This window comes from Chlorocebus sabaeus, chromosome 23 (genome assembly GCF_047675955.1).
Source record: "Chlorocebus sabaeus isolate Y175 chromosome 23, mChlSab1.0.hap1, whole genome shotgun sequence".
Taxonomy (NCBI): domain Eukaryota; kingdom Metazoa; phylum Chordata; class Mammalia; order Primates; family Cercopithecidae; genus Chlorocebus; species Chlorocebus sabaeus.
The window spans coordinates 72,893,975-72,920,638 of NC_132926.1; the positions used below are offsets into that span (position 1 = coordinate 72,893,975).

At 35.3% G+C, this 26,664-nt stretch overlaps 1 protein-coding gene across 8 annotated transcripts in view; it reads right to left on the bottom strand.

Moving 5' to 3' along the window:
• Positions 1–26,664, bottom strand: part of FER (FER tyrosine kinase) — a 452,292-nt gene that overhangs the window by 146,516 nt on the left and 279,112 nt on the right. For all 8 annotated transcript variants that reach the window (XR_005235731.2, XM_037984945.2, XM_008014098.3 and 5 more), the window contains 3 exons: positions 15,297–15,353; positions 7,962–8,077; positions 4,497–4,591 (listed from right to left, as the gene is read on the bottom strand). Coding sequence is in view for 7 of the 8 variants with exons in the window: in XM_037984945.2 (XP_037840873.2) it covers positions 4,497–4,591; positions 7,962–8,077; positions 15,297–15,353 (268 nt within the window). In the remaining variant the exon portion in view is untranslated. The remainder of the gene's footprint in view (positions 1–4,496; positions 4,592–7,961; positions 8,078–15,296; positions 15,354–26,664) is intronic.

Here is a 26,664-nt window from a genome sequence, read left to right on the forward strand (position 1 = left end):
TTTTCCCAGCACTACCTGTCAGACAGACTATCCTTTCCCCTTTGTGCCTTCTTGTCAAAAATTAGTTGGCTGTATATGTTTGGATTTATTTCTGAGTCAAGACTTATTATAAAGCTACTGTCATCAAGACATTGTGGTATTGGCATGGAGACAAAAGGATTCAGAGAAAAGAACAGAGTCCAAAAATAAAGTCACATGTAAGCATGGAAAAAGGAATTTTATATGAAGGTAAAAAGTTAAGTCAAGAGAGAAAGAAGAGTCATTTAAAAGAAGTGGTGCTGGAACAACTGGATATCTACGTGCCAAAAATATAAACTTCTAACCATTTCTCATACCATATACAGAAATTAACCTGAATTGGGTCCTACACTCAACTATAAATTTTAAAACGTTAAAACTTCTAAAAGTAAAATTAAGAAAAAAATTTTTTTTTTAAATTTCGTTGAACTTGGGTTCAACGAAGTTTTCTTAGTATACCATCAAAAGTATGATCCATAAAAGAAAAAAATAGATAAATTAAACTTTATCAAAACAAAGATGTTTTTCAAAAGACACTGTTAAGAGAATGAAAAGACAAGACATAGACTGAGAGAAAAAGGATTTGTATCCAGAATATGTAAAGAACCAAGACTCAATTGTAAGAAACCAATCAACCCAGTTTTTAAAATAGGCAAATGATTTGGACACTTGACCAATGAAGATATACCAACGTCAAATAAGCACATGAAAACATGCATGACATCATTATTCAGTGGGAAAGGGCAAATTAAAATAACAATAAGGTATAGAATTATTAGAAAGACTAACAACTAACCAGGCCAAATAAGTGCTGACGAGGATGTGGAGGAACTGAAACTGTCACAGACTGCTGTTGAGAATGTAAACTAGAACAAAAACTTTAGAAAGTAATTTGGTAGTTTCTTAAAAAATTTAACATGCAAATGCCATATGATCCATTCATTCCACTACTAGGCAGTTTCCCCAGAGAATGAAAGCATTTGTCCAGATGAAGCTTGTAGAGTAATGTTTATAGCAACTTCATTTAGAATAGCCCCAAACTGGAAATCATCCAAAAGTCTATCAACAGCTGAATAGATAAACTGCAGTATATTCATTAAATAGAACTCCACTCAGCAATAAAAAGAATGACCTATTGATACACATTACAATATGGATTAATCTTAAAATAATTATACTTAGTGGAAAAAAGTGCTTACTGCATGATTCCTTTTTTTAAGAGTTCTGAGAAATGCTCATAGTGACAGAAAGCAGCTTAGTGGTTGGCTGTGACAGGGTAGTAAAAGGTAGAAAAAGGAATTACAAAGAGGCATGAGAAAACTTGGGTGCTATAGATTTGTTCAAAACATGTATCTGCCACAATGAGCTTGATAGCCTCCATTACTTGTTTTTGTTTGTTGTTGTTGTTGTTGTTGTTGTTTTTGACAGAGTCTCACTCTTTCACTGAGGCTGGAGTGCAGTGACATGATCTTGGCTCACTGCAACCTCTACCTTCCGGGTTCAAGCAATTCTCCTCCCTCAGCCTCCCAAGTAGCTGGGATTACACGCATGCACCACCACACTTGGCTAATTTTATTTTCAGTAGAGATGGGGTTTCACTATGTTGGCCAGGCTGGTCCCGAATGCCTGAACTCATGATCCAACCCCACTGGCCTCCCAAAGTGCTAGGATTACAGGAGTGAGCCACTGTTCCCGGCTGCCTCCATTACTTTTCTGAAGAGACTTGTGACATTAATAAATGTGTGATATTACATAATGAGTTATATCATTATTTGAAATATCTGCATGACTTGGTGATCTGATATTTTCCGAATGACTGAAGCATAATACTATAAAATCATGCACGGGTAAAAGATGTATTCAAACTGCAAGATCAACGAATGAACTTAATGTAACTGAATATGAAAAGTTCACTAGTAAGGTTTGAGATTGCACATTGCAAACAGCCTTTAGGAGAATTTAGCAAAATCTACTATGGTACATAGAATTTGAATATGGCCTCCCAAAGATGTCCTACTCTAATACCTGGATCCCTATGAGTGTAAGTACTACTCATAATATGTTCTATCATGTACAGTTGACCTTAAAATAAGATTATCCAGGTGTGCCTGATCTAATCATACAAGCCCTTTTAAAAGTAGAGAGTATTCTTTACCTAGTAACATAAGAGAAAGTTAGAAAAATTCAAAACACTTGAAGGATTTAGCAGGCCCATGCTGGCTTTGAAGATAGACCATGTGAAAAGGAATGTAGGCAACCTCAAGGAGCTAAGAGATGCCCCTGGCAGACAGCAGGCAAACAAATGGGAACTTTAGACGTATAGCTGCAAGGAACACAATTCTGCCAGCAACTGAATGAGTCTGGTAGCAGATTCTTCTCCAGAGTCTCCAGATAACAGCTCAGCCTGACATCCTGATTTTGGCTTTGTAAGACCCTGAGCAGAGAACACAGTCAAGGCTGCCAGGACTTCTAACCTACAGACCCTGTCAGGTAAAAAAATGGGTGTCACTTTAAGCCCTCAGATTGTGATAATTACTTATGGAGAAATCAAAAGCTAATACATTTACGTAAATCAAAATACAGAAACTCGGATCTAACAATCTCACTACTGAATTTTTACCTACAGATACACTTCCAAATGATTCTTACAGTTAGTCCAAGGATATTCATTGAACACTTTGTAAAAACAAATAATAAAAATGACCAAAGTATCCATAAATAAAGTTGTGGTTGAATAAATCATGTAAATCCACAAAATGGAATATTCTGTAGCCATTACCAGAAAAAGGCAGAATTGTATAGATAGCTGCAAAACAGTAAAACCATCACACATTACAGTAATAAGAAAAAAAAAAGCAAGATCTGAAATACTGTTGAAGTATAATTTGTTTCATAATTAAATTTAAAGCATCTGCATTAAACATTTTTCTGGAAAAAAAATTTAAAAACTGTAAGCAGCAATTAGCTTTGAGATAGACTGAGTGGAAGGTTTCATTTTCATTTTTCTACCTTTCATTATATTTTCAATTTTCTAATGAAGTTTATTATTCTTATTCATTTAAAAAATATAAACAGAGGTTACTAGTCAGAGTCTAGATAAACACTTGCTTAGTTCCTGTACAAAACTATCTTCTTTTGTTTTATTTAATTTGGACTTGCCATCTGGAATTTGCATCTATGGTCCTTTAACAATTACAGTAAGACCAAAATCACCTTTCCTCAAGTCTGTCCCACCTCCCAAATCTAAGTTTTTCAGTGGCATTCCTTATTATTCAGGGACTTTATTTGCATGCATATAAATGTTAGTATGTATTTATAATATTTACACATTTAAACCATTAAAACATACAATGTACCTAACACAGACAATGCCATCCTGATGGATAAAGATGATAATGAGCTAGGTATTCTGCAGTTACATGGCAATACTGAGAAATATTTCAATAGCAAGCAAAGTAGTATAACAAAACAGGACCAATAATTACAAATCATGAAAAATTAATTTCTGTAAGCAGAAATTAATGAGCTATCTACAATATGTTTACTTAATATATTTTAGTTAAAATTAGAAATGTTTCTCATATTTCTTTAAATTTCTCCTAAAATGAGTCAATAATTTTTAAAAGTAAAGCAAATTCCTTTCACTTATTAAATACTCTATTTGTAAAGCTTATGAGATCAAATTTTACTTCTGATTGTATTTTCTACAACAGGATGTTGGACAACGAAAAAAACTTTAAAACATTATTAATATAGCACTTCAAAGTTTTCTTTGTCAAAAGTTGTTAATATAAAGGTGTTGAAAGTCACCAGAAATAAATACCAAGACATATTCATAGACTGATCACCTTTTTGTTTGTCCACATATGAAAGAAGTTCATAATTCAAAAGTGAGTCAAAGCATTGTGAGATTATTACATATGACCATCAAAAAAGAGGTTGTGCAGGGTGCTATGGCTCATGTCTGTAATCCCAGCACTTTGGGAGGCCAAGGCAGGAGAATCACATGACCCCAGAAGTTCAAGACCAGCCTGAGCAACATAGTGAGACTCCATTTCTACAAAAAAATTATTAAAAATTAATTCAAACATTTAGAAGAGAGGTTGTGTTGAGATGTACTTGGAAAATGATATACAATGAACTAAATATAAGATAGTACTGTCACTGTTATAAAGTCTAAGTACACTATCTTTTTCTAGTGTTTTGCACATAAAGATTATATATAACTGAATTCCATATGTAACTATATTCTAATAATAAATCTGTCTTTTTAAAAAAGCAGTTGACATTTTCTAGAAAACAGCAAAGTGTTACAGCCTATAACAATACTGACTATAGGTACAGACTCTTTTGTTATCTGGAAATGTTAGACAAAATCCTTGGAAACTTTACAAGGAGAAATCAAAGAGACTGAACATATAAAAACAATAAAACATGACATTAAAATGTCATCATGCAAAATTATCAGATCACATTACCTGAAACCAGTTCCATAATGATGTAGACAGGCTGTCTTTGTGTGCAAACTCCTATAAGTTTGACAATATTGGGATGATCATATTGCTTGAGAATTCTAGATGAGATGAAAATATAAGAATAGTTATCATTTGAATAATAAAGCATTAATTTGTGATCACACATAGTGTTTACAACTAGAATACTCTTGAATCATAACTCAATTTTTAAAATTTTGGTATGACCCCAAATTATGATAAATTAGAAGTATACAAATGAGTAAAGTCTTCCCTCAGTATCTGTAGGAGATTGGTTCCAGGACCCCCGTGGATACTGAAATCTATGCATGTTCAAGTCTCTTACACAAAATGGTGCAATATTTGCATATAACCTACATGCATCCTCTCACGTATTTTAAACCATCTCCAGATTATTTATAAGACCTAATATAACGTAAATGTTACATAAATAGTTGTTATACTGTATGGTTTATGGAATAATAAGAAAAAAATTCTGTACATGTTCAGTACAGATGCAATCATCAACTTTTTTCCCCCTAATATTTTTGTTCTGTGGCTCATCAAATCCACAGATACAGAACCCATGGACACAGAGGCCCAACCATACTGGTACATACTGGCAACATAATATGGATGCAAATGAGTCAATTATCCTTAATTAAATATTCTTTTAAAAATTATTATCTACTCTGAATTATTAACAACCATGTTAAATAGAAATGAACTAGTTAATCTAAAACATGTACAACTCCCTTCAAATTACAATATCTGGTTTTAGCCACTACCACAAAAGTATAGCTGAAAAGTATTACTGGGCCAAAAATTGTGAGCTGCTGGGGCAGCATACATATATTTATTTTTAACACACATACTTGATTTTAAAATACAGAAAATAAGAAATCATTTTATACTGGTAAATGCTACATTTCATTGGATTTTGTAATAGTTAAATACTTTCTTGATCAGGATCAATTTCAATAATGGTAGAAACAAAAGTTCTGAGAAAGTTGGCAAATGGATAATTGAATAATACAGTTTCAACAGAGACTTCAGCTGAAGCAGAGTTGACTTTGTTTGGATAAGGGCAAAATTTCATCAGCGGGCTATGAAAGTAGGATAGACTTGAAACCATGTCCCTAAAGAGTTAAGAAAAAAATCGCAACACAGTAATGACTAACAAAAATCCTTGAGTTTGCAGGATAGCACATAAAAAAAGAAACAACGTGCTCTATCACTGAAACTCCCGTTGTTTATAAAAGAACTGCTGAAATTGGTTAGAAGAAATAGGGCTAACTGGCATCTATGCAGGAACAAGCTTGCTAACATCACGGCCTGAATTTCCAATACATGGTTTAGACTAACTCCCCCTGGATTTGCACATATGAACCATGAGATTGCATGAAGAGATAACCGTGTGTGGCCAAGGACTTTCCAGGCCTCCCATTTCCCCTTCCACTAATCACTTAGTAATTTCAGAATCTACCCCTCAACCTTTTCTAATAAAAATATTGCTCTGAAATCATTAACAGTTGATGTTTAACAGTAAGTTTTTCTTTTCTCAAAGACCTGGTGTCACGGTATTGGTTTCTAGCACATTGGGCAGTGAGCCCCTTCTACTTGATAATGCACTCACCTATAGGACTCCAAACATGAGCTAAAAATAAACTAAATTACCTCAGATGCCTATCTATCCCAATTATTTCTATTAACAAATCTTATTCTTTATTATCTTATCGACATAGTTATAAATTCACTCATATTTGAAAATTGCTGTATCCTTTCCTAAGAGAATGAAAAAGGTAACTTTGGAGAAAGACAAAAAATTTATGCATGTATTGTACATGTACAACTAAAGCAAGGAGAGCTATAAAAATGTTTTAGACAATATAAAAAGATAGAAATGAAAAGACAGACTGGGAAGAATTCTAAAGGAAATATTCTGCCAATAACTTTGGCCTTGCAACTTTTACTAGAAATTTAAAAGAAAGGTTTAATGATGTTTGACTTTAATACTTTAATTTCACAGGTTAGAAACTGTTTAAGAAACTTGCACAATACAGCATGAACTCAGATAATATTAAATATCTAAATATATACTTCTAATGTATACTAGAGGACACTTGGAAGTTTGCATGAATGTAAGTTTCGTTTTTAACATAAAACTATAATTTCACCTTAAAAGAAGAAATTAAACTCTGCAATACAAAAAGTTAAAAAGCAAGAAATTTAAATATTTTTGAAAATATGTGAGGCACAGTCTTTTACCTTAATACTTATGAACAACTGTAAAATAACGAGGCTGTGAATTTCAGTTGTGTTCACATGCCTTTTAATTCATCACAATTTCTTTTCTGACTTGCCAACAAGTCATGAAAAAGGTTTACTGTTTTACTCTGCAGATAACATTTCATAAATGCATCCAACTACTTTAGCCATTGCCATTATTCATTTTTAGATGATGAATTAGTATATATATTAGTATATATACATGGCTCTATGCCATGTAACTTATGAATAGTTCTCTTGTTGCCATGGCAATATTTTCCCATTGCACTTTCCTTTTAATACACAAAAACATATGGATCCATATATCTTCTTTCTTCCCCATCCATCCATCCATCCATCCATCCATCCATCTGTCCATCAATTCATCCATTTCCCACCCACATGTCCATCCAGGTTACTCTTTCCAAAGTGGCTTCTGGAAAGATGCATTTGTTTTGTGTTTTGTTATATATACTCAATTTTACCACTAACAGAAGAGTTTTAAGTATGTGCAACATAGCTAGCAGGTATTATTTTCTATTATTTAGCTAATAATAATAAAAAAAAGAGAATCAATCATCTTAGAAGATTAGAAACAAAAAAATATGCAAACTTTAGAAGAAATGCCAGATACTAAGCTGAAGAAATCTGAGGTTTTCAGAAATGAAACCTAACAGCTGAGGAAAAAAAAGCAGTACTATCTAAGGAGGGTAGGACAGATATAATTACATATTTAAATGTATATGTAAGCTATATGTTTGAAGAAGAAATCTAAGGTTCTCAGAAATGAAACCTAACGGTTGAGAAAACAGAACCAAGCAGTACGATCTAAGGAGGGTAGGACAGATTTAATTATCTACTTAAACGTATATGTAAGCTGTACAGTTCATGTACATAATATAGTAATTTTTTATCATAAGCACAGTATTGCATATATACATATATGTATATGTATGTGTGATGAAAGCAAAATAATGTAACATTTTAAGAACTTGAATAATACTGCTTTTTAACACCTGGTTTGACTATGATTGCTGAATTGATCTGCAGACTATCACAAAAGGATAGACTTTTGGATTCCACATTGTAAAAGTGCTTACCCCTACTATTTCAGTAAATCACAATTTAGGATGCCTTCAAACTTACATTTTAATAAATCATTTACATAACAAATACATATTTTGATTAATTTAAATAACTCACTTGGCTTCCTGTAAAAATTTTATTTTCAATTCCTGAGGAAGATCTTCTTTACATGTTTTAACAGCAACAGAAGTTTTATCCTTTAATGTGCCCTTATATACTTCACCAAAATTTCCCTGAAAATAGAAATATATTCATTGTCTGGGGTAAATGACAGCATGTAAATCTTTACCAAATACAAGCAAAGGTACCAAGGAGGAGGAAGGTGCTTACCTACATGTCAATATCACCTGAGATTAACTAATTTCTATCAGACATAAGAACTTCTAACTTTACTCTATGGCTAGGACATATTTTGGTATAAAATGCCTGATTTGGCTGGGCACGGTGGCTGATTCCTGTAATCCCAGCACTTTGGGAGGCCGAGGCGGGTGGATCACAAGGTCAGGAGATCGAGACCATCCTTGCTAACACAGTGAAACCCCATCTCTACAAAAAAAATACAAAAAAATTAGCTGAGTGTGGTGGCGGGTGCCTGTAGTCCAAGCTACTTGGGAGGCTGAGGCAGGAGAATGGCATGAACCCGGGAGGCACGGCTTGCAGTGAGCAGAGACTGCGCCACTGCACTACAGCCTGTGCAACACAGTGAGACTTTGTCTCAAAAAAAAAAAAAAAAAAAAAAAAAAAGCTTGATTTATGGTGCATTTATGGTGCATTTAGAAGAGAAGAAATTTTGAAATCTATTTTTAAAAATTAAATTCAAAACATTACAGAGAAGAAAAACAAGGCTAACACACTAGCACAACAGTTATTCTTGAACATTCTCTTAGGTTTTTTTACACTGCATATGTATTTTTTACATAGCTATAATCATACAATGCAAACTTTTTTTTTTTTTTTTGAGACAGAGACTTACTCTGTCACCAGGCTGGAGTGCAGCGGCACAGTCTCAGCTCACTGCAACCTCCACCTCCCGGGTTCAAGCGATTCTCCTGCCTCAGCCTCCCGAGTAGCTGGGACTACAGGTGCGCACTACTATGTCCAGCTAATTTTTGTATTTTTAGTAGAGACAAGGTTTCAGCATATTGGCCAGGATGGTCTTGACCTCTTGACCTCGTGATCTGCCCGCCTCGGCCTCCCAAACTGCTGGGATTACAGGCATGAGCCACTCACTGTGCCTGGCATATGCAAACATTTTATAATAAACTTTAAATGCTATTGTTGAGCAAGAAGTAACTAAACTAGAAGTCTGCTATACTTACTGAGTTTTTAGAGCACTAAGATGAATGTAACTCTTAATGTTTAAAGTTCACAAAATTTATACCTTGAACTATTGCTTATTAATACATTATTAAAATACTTTAAAATATTTTTAACAAGTCATATTCAATTTTTACTATTTAATAGTCAACTCAAATATTTATAAAACAATGGTAAATCATGTTTTCATAAAAATAAACATACTTAAACAGTAAACATTCATGATAAATTTATAAGAGGAAAATTTGAGCTTCGCATCTCTGTTATTCTCAAGAGACTTTTACCCACAATTGTCAGATTATTTATTACATCAGAGGTAGAGAGATGATATTATTAATTTACATAGTTACTGCTGGGCCTCCACTTACCTAAAGCACTTACAATTCAGCTTGTCTAAAACTTACTGTTCTATTAATCAAAAGATTTTTCCTGGCTATATTACTTTTTTCAGTTACTAGAACCATCATTTGCCTTGTAAGCATTCAGACCCTACATCCATAATACTTTTTGTCTTATCCCTTGCATCTCAGAAAGGTTACACTGATTCACGATCTCAATTCTGTTACCTAAGCTGATCTCATCTTCAGTCCCTCACCTCTCCAAACCACCTAGAACAGCACTGCCAGATTAATCTTTCCAGAGAAAACTTTGATTATACTACTGCTTTGCTCAATATCCATCCTTCAATTACTATCACTTTCTTGGCTTCTATATAGCTCCATATTATAACCCCCAACTGTTATATGTGTTCTGAACTCAAATACATAGTGATCCCTAAATACGTGTCACGCCTTTTCTACATTTTTCCCTCTGTGGAAAACTCTCACCTCCAATCAGAAGCTGATACCTCATCTTTAAGTCAATTTCTTACGCCCCTCATTCATGAAGACTTTCTTGATTTTCCCAAAATTATGTCTCCTGTCCCTGAATACACATCTCCCCATTGCCCTTTGTGTCTTTCTAATGGTTTCTGCCCTATTTTAAGAGGTACTGGCATGTACTAGGCATCTGAAAAATGTAAACATTAATTTAGCAACCATTATCCAGAGAATGTCAACTCTATCAATGGTGGTCAGGGGGACAATCTTCAGACACTGAGAAACAACTATGCTTTCCCAGACCACCTCTTCTCTATCCAAAGAGGTGAGGAGGAAGCCCAGGACACTCATCACTCTGTATCACTGAATCATTCAACGCAAACCTTTGCTTTAAAGGGGAGGTGGAGGGCTGAATATGAGATCAGCTTAGGTGACAGAATTGAGATCCTGAATCAGGTTAACCTTTCTAAGATGCAAAAGGTGAGATGAAAAGTCATGAAGCATGACTTCATCTCTGTTGCTGCCCTTCAGTCCCTGAGGACAAATCTTATGACCCTTCACTGTGTTTACATCAGTCAATGTAAGATGACTGTAGTCCTAGGTTAATCTTCATCTCTCCCTCTCCAGCCCCCTCAGATTCAGCATACTTCTATTTGATCCTCCTTTCTCATCTATCCCCAACTTGCATAGTGCCTTCTGGAATTCATGGTCCATCATCCTCAAAATTACATTTTCAATCTATTCTTTGATCATTTCCTTTAACTTCCTGTTCTAACAAAATAATGGCTCTTATTAGAGAAGACCCAAATGGTGGATGAACTTCCTTTTGCCATCTAAACTTAAGTGATGACTTATTTTCCCCACATATAATCCTACCATTGCCCTGCAGATAGAACACAGTGTTCTATTACCTACTTATTACTGGTTTTAAACCATTATCTCTCCCACATTCCTGAAACTCTCAGCTTTGAAAATTTGTCACTCAATTATATTACCCACTATTCCTCACTCCAGCTGTCATTTACTGAATTTGAAAACGTTTTGTTTATTGACAATTTGAGCCCTTGGGTAACTGTCAGTCTACCCAGTGTCCTAATACTTTGTAATTTCAATAGACATTTAAAGGTCCTTCCAACAATTCAAACTTTCAGTTTCTTGATCATCTCTCCTCCAATTATCTTGCACTCCAATCTATTTTCTAGGGTCATATCTTAAACTGTGTCATACCTATAATGCAAATGCTCTGTAACATCTATCTCATTCGTCTAATCTTCTGGTTGGCTTCTATCTTTCTAGCTTACTTCCTCTTCTTTTTGGAATACTTATCCAGACTTCAAAACTCCTTTGACTTTATAGGAACTGACAGTCTTTAGGTTCTATCACTTTTTACATCATTCTCTTATTATATTCTCCTCCTCCTGTATTCCACCTTAAATTCCATGGTCAATAATTACAACTGCCTTCTCATACACTCTCAATTTATTTGCTCTTCTGTTAATCTGTAAAACTCCCTTGGCAAATCTACAAGTCTGATTAAATCCAAAACTTTTCCTACTCTGCACCTATAAAGCTAATATGGCTGGAGAAAAACCATAATCATGCTGACTGATTTAACTTTAAATTCATGAACACAAACCCTTAGGGGGCCCTTAACGTACTCAATAATCATATTATATTTTTTTAGACCACTCACACTCCCCGTTTTCTCGATGACTGCTTCTCTTCTATTCTCTTCTCAAATCTCCCATCCTCATTCTTTGCTGATGCTTTTGCTTCCTACTTCATTTCAAGAATCGAAGCAATGTAAAGAGAACTTTGGGCTCTTGTTGCCCTACTGACCCACCTACCAATCTTCCTTGCTGTTATAAAAAGTGAACTACTGTGTTTCTATTAAAGTCAATCCTTCATTGTGAACTAAATTGCATCCCCTCTTACCTACTCAAGGATGACGCTGTAGCAATTTCTCTCTCTCTCTCTTAAATGATGAATTTTCACTAGATCATTCCCAACTGCAAACTAGTATGCTATTATTTTTCTCAAGTTAAACAATAACAATTACAAAGCACAAATCATTCTCTTGAAACTATCACCCCACATCTCTGATTTCTTTTGCAGCAAAACTTTAAGGAATTACATCTTTGCTACCTCTAATCCTCTCCTCCCGTTCTTCTCAAATCCATTCCAAATTGGCTTTCACCTAAAGCATCCCAAGGAAACTGCTCAGCCAAGTCACCAGTGATCTTCTCATTGCTAAATCCCATCTCGTTTGGCTTTTCAGCATCATCTGACACAACTGATCACTCTCTTCCTTGGTATATACTTTCTCCTGTTGTCTTCCAAGGCATCATATCTCCTGGTTTTCTGCCTTCCTACTTGGCTGCTCTTTTCAACCTCCTTTGGGGATTGCTTCTCTTATTTCCACCTCTTAATGTTCCAGTGAGCAAGGCTCCATCCTTGATCTTCTTCTCTTCTTCATCTAGACTCACTCCATTGTTGAATTCATCTAATTGTATTAAGTACCAACTATATACTAACAACTACCAGATTTGTACTTTTGACTCAGACCTCTTTTCTCTAACTCCAGACTTGATACCCAATAGTTTCCATCATCCCCACTTGGAAGTCTAATAGAAAAACTCAATACATCCAAAACTGAACACCTTTTCTCGTTCCCTGAAATCTTTTACACTTAGGACTGAAATCTTTCTCTAATACCCCACATACAGAGTCCATCAGGATATTCAATTGATTCAATTTCAAAAATACATCCAAAACTCACTACTTCACACCACCTCAATTGCTATCATCTTAATCTAGCATCATCTTTTAGTCAGGTAAGTTCAACTGCCTCCTAACCTTTCCAAGTTGTCAGCCTATTTTCACAACTCCCGGAATAACTTTTTTAAAAAGATCATGCCATTCCTCCTCTCAAAATTGCCCACCAGCTCACCATTTCATTCATAATCAAAGCCAAAGTAATTATAATGACTTACAAGGTCAATGTAATTTATACCCTCATCACCTTACAGATTTCCTCTCCTATCACATTCACCTTGCTTACTGTTACAATCAAAATGCCTCCCTTGTTCTTCAAACAAAGTTTGCATTGGCTGTTTACTCTGCATAGATCCTTCTCCCCTCAGATGTCCATGTGGCTAAATTTCCCACCTCCTTCAAGTCTTTATTCAAAAGTAAACATAAGATAATAAGGTTTATCTGGATTTCCTACTAAAAACAGCAACTACAACTAGTAACGCTTCCAATCCCTCTATATTTTTCACAGGACTTAGCACCCTCTAACATTACAAAATTTACCTATTTATTCTGCTTATTGTTTATCTTCTCCTCCTAGAGAGATTATTAAGCTCTATAAGAGAAAGGATTTCTGGCTACTTGTTCATTGATACTGTAAAATGTGCCCAGAAAAGTGCCTTGCACATAGTAGGCATTCAAAAAACACTGGATGACTGATTTATTGAATACCAACTATCGACTATAGCTGCACCTGATACTGTATATCAAGTACAGTCTACTAAAAATACAGTGCTGATACAGCATTCAGCTGATACAGGAATACAGCATTCCTGTCATTATCTTATATTACAACTTAACTCCAAAGTCTCTAACGACAGGAACCACGGCTAATTGTCTTAATTAGCCATGCACTCTTAAGCAGTATACTGTAAATGATTATTTAAAATAGGCAGTGAAAAATATTAAATAACCATTTTCTTGTACTTAAAAATACTGGGTGAAATTAAGCTACACATTGCCTCAAAGTCACAGTCTTTTATTTAAAATAAATTCATTGAGACTGACATATTACTTATTGTTGAGAAAATAATTATTCTTTGAAATAGTCTAAGGAGACAAATTCCTCCTAATACTTTATAGCATAAACTAAACACAAAAATAGAAATATTTCTCTTTAACTAAAAATATTTTTTCCATAGTACTAAAAAGTCTGTCCTTCTCAACATATTCTGCCTTTATTTCAGTAAATGCTTTAGTTTTACAATTTATTATTTAACTGCATCATGGAAATTAATCTTCGTAATATTTTTTGTTCTAGTCACTGCTACTGAGTTACTTAGAGCAAAGGAAAGAAGAAATATTTCCTTAAGGATGAGGAAAGAAATCCATAGGAAATAACATATGAGTCACTGCTTTTAGCTTGAAGTTCTTTAGAATTTACTTACTAAATATGCCAATAAAAATCTGCTTTCCAATAACAATCTGACGCTTCCATTTGGGAAAGGTATTTTAAAATAATAAGTGATAAGAATCCTGCAAACTACATTATTTCAACAGACATTTACTTTCTCAGAACTTTTTTAAAAATAGGGGAAAACAGTCAATTCATCAAGTTTACATTTGAATTAAAAAAGTAATGAATAATCATTTCTTTATCTAAAATGTTGAGCCTTAAGTTCAGTACTGATCACTCATATGTATATTAGCTTTTCCTAAATATATATTTTATACTATTTTTTGTATCACGCCATGAAGATAAACTGAATTTGTATTTTTATATATTAATAGAAACATCACTAATTAAGTCATTGACAAAAAAGTGAGTACTTATTCACTGGAACTCAATTATAAATAAACTATTATTAATAAATTTTCAAATAGTCCATTTGGTTAATTCTCAAGTATCCGCCATTATTGTTAAATAACATATACTTGACTATGGCCTATGAGTTCAAAGAAACTTCCAACTATGTTGGAAGAAAAGGGACTTTTATTATATATAGTTGCTTTTTCTGATTAATAGAACTAGTTATAAAATTAATATTTATATTGAAACAAGTATCTTGTCCACATTTTTAGATTCAAATATGCCCAGTGTTCCAGCGTTGTTACATACTGTAATTCTATATACAATCATGAAATCCCAAGAGGCTGTATGCCATTTTTTTCCTGAACTATCACATGTAACCAGAAACAAAAAGAACAAGACTTTGGGTATTTATTTAAACTTTTATTATCTCACTGTTTCTTTTCAAATCTCAGTTCACTAGTTTTGAGTTTACTGCATACTGAAATAAAATCATTATGATTTTTAGTCCTTCCAGGGGAAAACACACACATAATATTCTTAAAAGTTACGAATCATCCTTAAACCTTTCAAAGACTTTCACACATCTATTTCAGTGAGCATCACAATATTGATAACAGATACAGTATTGCATTCTAGTTAATGTGTAATGTGCCTCGCAGCAACATAAGAAAAGCTTTGAAGAAAATGAAAAAATCTGCAGTCTTCAGAATCAATATAGAGACTTCTAGTTATTTAGCTCAGTTGATTACATACCTTGCCCAGTAATTCTCCCAACGTGACATCTTCATGACTGAGAATCCATTTCTTGTCCTACAGCAAAGAATAAGAACTGTTGTTTAGTACAAGCAAGGGTACATTTCTTGAAGTTGCATTTGAGCCACTGGAAAATAGACCTAAAGGGATATTTCATTCAGACCATTCAATCAACAGCACACTAAGAAGTTATAACCCCAAGATGCTGTAAAACAGATTTAAGAAACGATACTACACAATAGGATATTAAAGTCTACATTACAGCCAAATTCCATCAGAAATCTCAGCCTTTGATATGATAGTATCCCTGTAATTAGAACACAGCATGCACTGTCCACCAACCATAAAGTTTATGTTATGCTATTATTTGTCATTTCAAAAAGCTGTCATAAGGCCATGAGGGAGTTTGATTTTACAATACAAAATTTTCAGTTCTCATTTAATCTTAGAAATTATTTTTCTACTCAAATCATATTACTAAGAGCTAATTTTTCCACATAAAAATGGTCCATGAGTTACAGCTGTCTCTGACACTTCATATAGTCCTATATCTTTCCCAGGTAACTTCCTGTGGTATAATAAAGCAACAAACACCAATTACAGTATCACTAGGGTGCATAAGGCCAGTGATGCAAACATCTCGTTGGAAGACAGCATCCCATTATCTGATCTCAAGAACCGATTACTAGAGGATATTTTATCATGTAAAAAAGCTCAACTACGAAACCCCACAATACCACAATGTAAGAAAAAATATGTTTTTTAATGGAGGAAGGAAAAAGGGAAAAAGTAAGAGAAAAGGAGGGCAGGAATGAAAAGGAAAGAAAGAGAAGAAGGGAACAAAAAAAGGAGGGGAGTAGGAAGGAAGAGGTGGAGGAGGAAGAGTATCCTGGGTGATATATTTTATTTATGAGTTAGGTTTCTTATTAATGTTAGAGTGTAGTTTTCTCCTCATTACAAAGACAGATTGAAATGTAATTATGATCTATGAGTTGTAACAAGTAATCAGACATCTTGAAGTAAAAATTCATCCTAACTATGACTTTAAAATGTCCTGGACAGTTATTTGAAGTGCTTTACCTTCTGAAATACCATGTGGCAAACACTCAACCAACACTCTCTGTTAGGTTAACAAAGGGACAACACTGATTTTTAAAATGCAATAGTTTTCATGCATAGTTTTTCCTCCTAAATATAAAGTTAATGCTATAAAGATCCTGGAAGAAAACTTACGAGGATAACCTCATGATCAAGTGGGTAAGCAAAGGTTTCTTAGAGAAGCACAAAAAACACTAACTATAAAAAAAGAAATGAAAACTGGACCTCATTAAAATTGAAAACATTTATCCAAAAGCATCATTTAAAAAATGAAAAGACAAACTATAACCTGAGAGAACATTTTGCAATACTGAATTTCTATCTGATAAAGCATTTGTATGAAGAACATATACAAAACTGGTATCTCAACAACAAAACAAGGAACCCAGTTCAAGAAATTGTGTTAAAAAAGTTCAGAAAAGATGATGAACAAACAGCCAGGAAGAACATCAGAGACACTTAACATCATTAGTTACCAGTGATATACAAATACAAACCACAGTAAGATGGTACTTCATTACTTCATACCCATTAAGATACTAAAATTAAAAAGATTAACAATATTGAGAGATTTTGAGTGTGTGGAGCAACTGTAATCCTTATGTATTGCTGGTGAAAATGCAAAAGCACTATTTTCCCAAATGCAAAAATAATTTGGAAGTTTCTCATAAAGTTAAACATACATATTCCATGACTCAAACTGCTCTCCTAGGAATTAACCAAAGATAAATGAAAACATACATCCACAAAAATATTCATCAAAAAATGTTGGAAGCAGCTCTATTTGTAATAGCCAAAAACGAGAAACAACTCAGATGTCCATCAAAAAGAAAACTATCTGATAAACACATTTTGGTACATTCAGGCAACTGACTACTATTCAGCAATAAAAAGGAACTTACTACAGATGCATATGACAGAGCACTTGCAAATCATTTTTGCTGAGCTAATACATCTAGACAAACTTTACATACATAGACACTAATTCCATTTACATAAAATTCTAGAGAAGGACAATCTATAATGCTAGATATCAGAGAAGTGGTTGCTTGGGGCAGGAGTTGAGAAAGAATGACTGCAAAAGGGAAAAAAGCAACTTCGTGGGGGGTTATAAAAATGTTCAATTCCTGGCTAACATGGTGAAACCCCATCTCTACTAAAAATACAAAAATTAGCTGGGCGTGGTGGCGCACACCTGTAGTCCTAGCTACTCAGGAGGCTGAGGCAGGAGAATCACTTGAACCCGGGAAGTGGAGGTTGCAGCGAGCTAAGACTGCACCACTGCAGTCCAGCCTGGCGACAGAGCAAGACTCTGTCCAAAAAAAAAAAAAAAAAAAAAAAGTTCAATTTATTGGTGTTTCATTGAACTATATATTTAAAACCTGTGGAAAATTTTATTTTATATAAATTACACATCCATAAAGTTCATTTTTTAATAAAAAATAAAAAAGCTGTACTTTCCATTTGAGTAGCAGGTCTGGGGTTTAACTCTCCACCCCATACCCTATATATAGAAGCAAACGTTATTCTTCAAAGAGTGCCATCTGGCAGTCAGGAAAGTTATTTTAAAGTTGCAAACTGATTCTTGGACAGCTTTTCCACTTTAGACAATGATAACCTAGGCAGTTCAGCCCAATCCTTGTAGTGCAAACCACTGAAAAAACAGGATGATATGTAGAAACAAAAACACAAAAAGAAAAAACAACTAAACAAAGAAAACCCCTAAACATCCATTTAAAGGCACTGGAGAGCTACTAAAATAGTGAAGTATTGAGAGACTAAAGCTAGGTTAAGAAAAGAAGTCATGTCAAGGATTTATAAGCTACTTTTACCCTTGAATGCACATGGTCATTGTGAAAGCAGAAGCCAATAGGTTAAAAAAATACAGAGGGAGAGTTCAGGGCCTGCAAGGAGAAAAGGCTCTGACAAAACACCCCAGGCTTTTAATAAACTCCAAACATACCACACTGTGGTAGAAAAAGTAACCTGGAAATGAAAAGAAGTAAGCCTACCTTCTAAACATGTCCATCAGGGATTGAATTAAATTAGGGATTGGCAAACTAAGTCTGCAGACCAAACTGTCTGTCATACGAAATTTGAATTTCAGTGTCCTTAGATAACGTATCAATAGATCTACAGAAATTATCCAGTCTAAGTTATAGACAGGAAAAAAAAAAAAAAAAAGAACAGTAGAGAAAAGAATATTGGTCAGCAGAAACAGGAAGTGTGGGGGATTGAGGAATGGAGGTAAGTTGACCAAATGGTACAAAATCTCAGATAGGAGGAGTAAGTTTCCAAGATCTATTGCACAGCAAAGTGACGATGGTTAACAATAATGTATTTCTATTTCAAAATTGCTACAAAAAACTCCAGATTTTAAATGATCTCACTACCAAAAATAAGTTATGTGAAGTGACGGATATGTTAATTAGCTTGATATAATCATTCCACAATGTATATACAATTATTATTTGTTAATTAAAAGTAAAAATGTAAATAATAAAAAAAAAAGCCACATGACTCAGTCTGTAAGAGGCAGGGATAAATGCCTGAGGAGAATTCAGCGGCTATTTTGATCAGAATTTGGTACCTGCCATTTCTGTGGATATTCTGCAGAAGTGTTGATAGAAGAGCAAACTCCCAATCTGTTAAATTGGATAAAGATGGGGTAGAACTACCAACCCTCTCACCCTTAGGTATTAAATGGAACATTCCTATGGAGGCTGCTAAGTGGTTGAGAAAGACATTAAATTCAGTTATACGATGATGCTAAAGCTTTACTTATGCCTCTGAAATGGTATCAGAGGACAAGTCAAAAGTAAATTAGGGAACATGGACATTGAATAACGCAGAGTTGGAGAATGGAGAGCTGCTGAAGAAGCCTGGAACTCTGCATTTACCTTCATTTTTACTGACTTTTCTTCTCTTCCCTTCTATCCAAAGAAAAGAAAAGTCACACTCAGAAGATATGGCCAAAGACAGCTGCAGCTCGCTCCTTAACAACTGCCCCACAGCTGGTTTATCCTAAAGTGATTATACTACATATTTCTGGTCTCTATCTTTGCTCTGTTTTCTGTAAAGGGACAAGGAGACTTTTTGCAACCTTCTCAGATGTAGAGAAAAAACAGAAGAAATGGAAGCAGACTGCCTCTTAGTCTCTTCCAAGAAATAGGAATAGTAGCTTTATCAGTCCACAGGTTAATGAATGAAAATAAAAGTTGTAATTAAGTATAAATCATCAATAGAAATAAGGCAAAGACATAAAAGATGTATTATAATAGGAATGAATAGAGTTGACAGAGTTATATTTAACATTTCATTTGCTTGCAAGTGATCTGTGACCATACAGAAATGTTTACAGAACTATGTTCAAAACTAATGCTTAAATTTCCGTGATCTTGAAGCTACAACAGATTGACTTAGACTCCTGACATGTTAATATTTGGATTCTATTCTTTATGTTAATTCATGAGTATTAATACATCATGATTACAGTAAAAGAAAAAATCCACTTTTCCTATTTATCAATTCTCTTATCTTAGAGATATTCTGGAGATATAAATTATGTGCTTTGGTAATCACTGTAAGATATGGGCCGCATACAAAGATTTTGGTGGCCTTATAAACCCATGAAGTCACAGCGTACTTTCTAATTGCCTAAGCAAATAATACTTATTTTTATTAACTGATTTGTGAGTGAGACTGAGAAAAGGAAGAAATGAATGAGATGGACTAACTGCCCTTCTGGGAAGTTGGCTGACACTACTGAATCTAGTTCTAATAACTTGTGGATGTGGGGTAGCTTACTGTCCCTGTCTTAGTTTGGGTTCTCTCGGAAGCAGACTCTGGGACAGGGATTCAAATGCAAGTAGTAGTTAATTTGAGAAGCGCAAGGAATAGAAGGAAAAAGAGATGTAATACAGGGAAGTGGGGGCAACCAATAAGGTAAGCTATTAAGGTAGCCACTTCACTGTTGCCAACTCTGGAAAATGAGACAAGCCAAAAGCCTCAGAATTAGCTCACCCAACAGGTAGGTATTTATTTATATGCAAATTCCTGAGTAGCATTGGTTGAGGGGTACAGAAAAATGAGTGTTAATCCTTGGCAACTCTTGTGGCAGACATGGGCAGAGGACCCTTCTGTGGACCTACTAAACAGGCCAAAGATGAAAACACCTGCAACTGAAAGTTGTCCAGAGTATAATGAGAGGTATGATGGGTATAAGTAGTGCACTAACAGCGTCTAGTCCATCCCCTTTATTATTGATGTATCCTCATCCTGAAGATTTAGAATCCAAGTAGATTCTCCAGGCCTTCCTATAATTCCTGTTCTTACTAAATTCTTTTTCTTTTTTTTAAGAGCGAGGGTCTTGCCATCTTGTTCAAGCTGGTCTTGAACTCCTGGCCTCCAGCAATCCTCCCACCTCAGCCTCTGAGGAGGTAGGATTACAGACATGCACCATCACACCTTGCTCTCTGAAATCTTATCTTTACCGGAGTGCAAATCTCTCTCCTCTTTCTACCCTTATTCTAAGCCTCCTACATACATATTTGTAGATAAGAGTCCAAACTACTCACTGAATATAGAGAAAAATGTGTTTAAATTTCAGTATGTATAAAGTAGTTAAACACACTTAAAGAAGCAATGGGTAATTCTAATTTAACAATTAGGTAAGCTAAACAATTACCATGAGTTAGGTCGGTTAAACAAGTATGTAATATAATTTACAGATATTAACATGTGAGTTTTTAAAAATCATAGTTAATATTTGGTGTGAGTTTTCTTGTTACTGACCTTGTCCTGAACCTCTTACGTAATATTTTATAGTATATACCTATCTTCCACCACCTCTATTTATGTGACTTCTGACACGTAAGTATGTGTCTGGAACTTACCCTCACTTTTCATAGAGATTCACCGCTTGGAAGAAGTACTCCAATATACTCTAGCAGTTACATTATCTTCATTAATGTTCATATTCTTGAATTAAACTTAATACTACCAGCATAAAATAACTTTCCATTTTTTTCCAAAAATGCATGAGAATGCACCTAATATCTATTTCTAAATAGACACCTAAAGTTTTACCATATACAAAACAGAAATTATAATTATAAATAATACTAGAAAACTGTTCCAATATCTCATAAAATATCTTCCAAAGGCAGTATTTTTATGAACAACAAATTGTGGAAATAGGACACTTAAAAGTTGCCTATAAAGCGAAACTTATGAAGTAAAATTCAATATTCTAATGTTATTTCTTAGAAATGATGAAATTTGGGGCCGGGTGTGGTGGCTCACACCTGTAATCCCAGTATTCTGGGAGGCCTGGGGGGACAGATCGCTCGAATTCAGGAGTTTGAGACCAGCCTGGGCAACATGGTGAAACCCTGTGTCTACCAAAAATACAAAAAATTAGCCGGGCATGGTGGTGTGTGCCTGTAGTCCCAGATACTTAGAAGGCTGAGACGGGAGGATCACTTGAGCCTGGGACGGGGAGGCTGCAGTGAGCCGAGACTGCACCACTGCAATCCAGCCTAGGTGACACAGTGAGACCGCACTGGTAAACACTGGTAAACTGGTATCATTAACTGGTAAACAGAAGAATGAAAACTAGAAATACACACCTGAGATACTGTTCAAACCCAGCCTGCTCCTACGATAACAATAACAATGAAATATAATGGTAGTCTTTGGGAAGAAAGAGGACTCCTGAAGAGAACAGGCAAGAGGTTGGGTTCAGCACACATACCATACACGAATGGGATCTCTATAGTCAAAGAAACTATCAGGAAAAGCTTTTTCCAGAACTCAATTTGAGATGCAATATAACATACAAAAAGATATAAAAAGTAGTCTGGAATATACCAGACAATGCCAACTTACTAAAAGATAGCCAAAACAGTGAAATAGCATGGTAGGCAAAGAATGGAAGCCTACAGATTAGCTCAGAGACTAGCTCCAAATACATCTTACTGTATATATGGTATATGCACATATATCATATGTACATGTGCATATTTCTGCACACTGTGCCGAAATTTAAAGATATGTGAATTCAAAGTAAGTTAAACATGGTTCCTATTCTCAAGAGCTTTAATATAAGCATACGAAAAATTAAGAGGCTAAGAGAGAAGTATACACAGAATAGAGCTGGAACACTGAGATATAAGTGGCCACTATTATCAAGACAGTTAAAAAAGGCTATACTGAAGAGGTTGAAAGGTTTCTGAAATTTCTCAGAATACTTTTCTTTTGCTTCCTAAAAGCTACTCAACTAAGAAAACTCTAAAGTTCTTCTTTGGGTGTTGAGAAACACAATCTGGTGTCTGTGGAAAGAAAACACCTACTGCCATTCCTTGAGGACCTTGGAAGGAAAAAGAAATGATTAAACAGAATATGTGTTGAGTGAAAAAAATGAGGCACAGCGAGGAAATGTAAGTGTGGAAAATGAAGGGTAGGAGTTGGGCAAGCATACCTGTGTAAAAGAAACATAGTTTCTTTTCTAACCTATGATTAGTGGTTGTCCAGGTTCCACCAACATTAGCTCTCCTCTTTCTAACATCTCTAAAGAGTTTATTTTTCTGCTTCACTGCCAACAAACTTTCTCTCAGTCTACCATGCAGCAGTCTCTCTGGCATAGCCCACAGAAGCCACTACTTCGATGGGACTCAATATTACAACGCTGGTAGAGAAGGGGTGTAAGTCTAGGAATATGAACCTGGAATTTTAAGATAGAACTGTCAGTATATAAGGATATATTCCATTAGACATATAAAATCATAGTTATGCTCCATACATTGGATATGTTATTGATAAATTTAAGCATTGCTAGCACTGCTTCTCTAGAAAAGTTCATCTCCAAACAAATGAGTTAAAGATAGATTACACTCTGTTCAAAATGTCACTTCAAGTGTCACATGAGTAATGTAAGTGATGACAAAGGATTTCAGAGGCAAAGGAAGCCATATTGTGCTAGAAAAGTCAGAAGAAGTCTCAAAGAATAGGCAGTATTTGAGATAAGTCTTGAACATGGATATGATTCTGATATGCTAAAAGGAGAAAATAACTCTGGCAAAAGCACAGAAGGAAGTAGAAATCTTCTAGACAGAGTGAATACACAACAAGAGTGAAGGCAAAGAGTCCTTAAAGGGGAGCAATGCTCGGTGAAAAACTAGAAATGTACTTTCTAACCAGGCCATGGAGAGCAAGGAATCAAGCATACGCTTAATCTTACAGACCAGAGGTCTCCAAATATTCTTTATTGTGTAACCCTTTACTTTTTCATAAAATGTGAGCATTTGTTCTACTATACAAATATACAATGTATATTATCCAGCATCCAAACAACAATTAAAATACTATGGTCATTGGACAAGTTCTAGAAGCATAATTCTCCCTGCTCCTTTCCACAGGAGAGTATTATAGCTATAAACCCTGGACATAATTCAAGAGGCAAACAAGGAACTCTGAAAGATGGTATGAGGAGGTTGAATTGGTTTGGAACTCCTGGAATGGGAGAACAGAATAGTGGCAGGATGTATTCCATCCTGCTGCCACAACAGAAGGCAGTTTGACGCCCAGCATAGCCACAGAAGGCAGCTCAGGTAGGCCTATTCTTCCCCTGGATTATATGAGAGTCCTCAAAACGACCAAATGAGCCCAGTACCACCTGCAAGGGGATTGACTGGGAATCTGGCTAACACTAAGCAGCTAAGGGAAGACTCCCTTTCCCAGTTGGCCTAAGACTGTTCTGCCTCACCGAGAAATACTGGGATGGCCCAGAAGTAACAGGAAGACAGATCACAGCCAAATGAGCGACCAAGCCTAAGAGGCCTCTTTGTCTCTGTGGGCCTGTTATCTCACTCCCCAACTGAGAAATAACAAGGCAGCTCGGTTGCATTGGCAAGAAAAGCACTGCCACAAAATGAGAGCTATCCTGGGAAGTCTCTTTGTCTCCATGCACCAAGACTCCTATCACCCTTGCCAGAGACGACAGGGCAGCATGCCTAAAGGGAGAAAGAATTCCACCACAATAAGGCCCCAGCCCAGGGAGTACTCTGTTCCCTACAGGCAGGAGAATTCTACCAAACAATCCCATAGGCCTAAGATGCCCTTCCCCAGTGAAACACCTGGCAGCCCAGACTTGAGGAATTCCTTATACTCTAGAGGTAGCACTAAAATCAAGTTAGAAGGAAGCCCAGTGGCACCAGATAAACCAACAAAACAAAATAACACCAAAAAAACTCTAAAAATTGCACTGTCCTTGAAACCATTTAAAGCAGGCCAGGCCCTACCTGTTAAACCTAAACAAGGTAACTACCTGCAAAAATGAAAGATTTAAATGGGACCCAAGATGTCCTAACATAGATTATATGTCTAGGGCACAATTAAAAATCATCCATCATATCAAGAGCCAAGAAAATCACAATCTGAATGAAAAAAGATAAGTCACCCAACACTGGGATGGATCAGATGTTGGAATTATCTGATGAGGATTTTAAAGCTGCCAGAAAAATGCACAACAATCACTTACAAATTCCTTTGAAAAATACGAAAACACATAGATTATCTTAGCCATAGAAACAGACGTTATTAAAAAAGAATGAAGTAGAAAGTATATAACTAAAAATTACAAAGCAAATTTTAAAAACTCACTGAATGGGCTCAATAGTAAAGTGAAGATAAGAGAGGCTGATCACTGAACTTGAGGACAGATCAACAGATACCCAGTTTGAACAACAAAGAGAAAATAGATTGGGTGAAAAAAAAAATGAACAGAACCTTAGGAACCTGTAAGACAAGTAATCCCACATTTGTATGATCTGAGAGAAAAGGAGAGGAGAAAGAGTAAGGCTGAAAGAGTACTTAAAGAAATAATGACCGAAACTTCTCAAATTTGGCAAAAGACACAAATCTACAAACAAGAAGCTAACAGGACCTGAAATAGGATAAACACAAATAAATTCAAGCCATGATTCATCATAATCAACTTCTGACAATGAAAGACAAGGAGTCTTGAAAGCAGCCAGAGAGAAATGACTTTACCTACAGGGGATATCAATTCACAGAAAGCATACTTCTCTTCTGAAACCACACAGTTCAGTAGCACAGTATCTTTCTAGTGTTGAAAGGAAATAACTTTCAATTGTAAATAGTAAATGTGGTAAAACTATCTTTCAAGAATGAATGGAAAATAAGGCTGGGCACAGTGGCTCACCCTAGCACTTTGGGAGGCCAAGGCAGGAGGACTGCTTGGGGCCAGGAGATCAAAACCAGCTTGGGAAGCAAAGTGGGACTCTGTCTCTAATTTAAAAAAAAAAATAAAAAGAATGAAAAGAAAATAAACACATTTTCAGATTAAGAAAGCCTAAAAGGATGTAGGTAAAACCAAAACTAAACAGAGGTGTACCTTAACTTTCACAATAACCCTGTGTGAGGAAAGTTTAACAAAGTAGGTCTGTTTCATTAAGTTTCTGCATATCTCTATACTCTTGACAACCTTTGGTGAAACTGAGAACTAAACTACTGGAATGTTCAAAAGTTACTAAGTAATGTTAGTCCATAATGACAGAAGTCATCACGGTCAAGAACTAGATTGTTGGCACATTTAAAGCAAACATAAATATTCATTCTATACACATCGTGCCTGGTTTGGGGTCCTCACCATGGCTGGTCAAGTAACAGGTATGTGATCAGCCCCTGGTAAGAACTTTGGACTCCAAAACTCAAATGGAATTTCCTGAGCAATGGTATCATACATGGCCTTGCAGTTTGTAGACAGAAAGACTTACCCATAAAATTCCTGCTATAAATAGGGCAAGAAAACCTCTTTTGACCTAGCTTTTGCTGTTCCTACATGAGTGCTTTGCGACAATAAATCCTAGCCTTGAGTACAACTTTATACTAACTTAGGTGAGCCTTTCTAGTGAATCACTGAACTTGGGGGTGTTAGTGGGACCATCAAGCCAAGACTCTGAGGTTCTGAGAGACAGGCTACTCTGACAGCAAATGGCAGAAACAATGTTTGAACCCATATATGTCTGAATCTGAAGCTTATGTCCTTTCTAACAAATTACACTGTTACCCAAAATAGAGTAATTTATTTAAAGCAATGCATATGACTCTTTCAAGTTCAGAGATAATGATGCAATCAATTTTAATTAATTGAAACACAGTGGGTTATAAATTCTATTTCAAGTTTCAAGTTCTAGTCCTATCAGATTTTTTTAACTTATGATTTACATACTTTGTTTCAAATTATTTC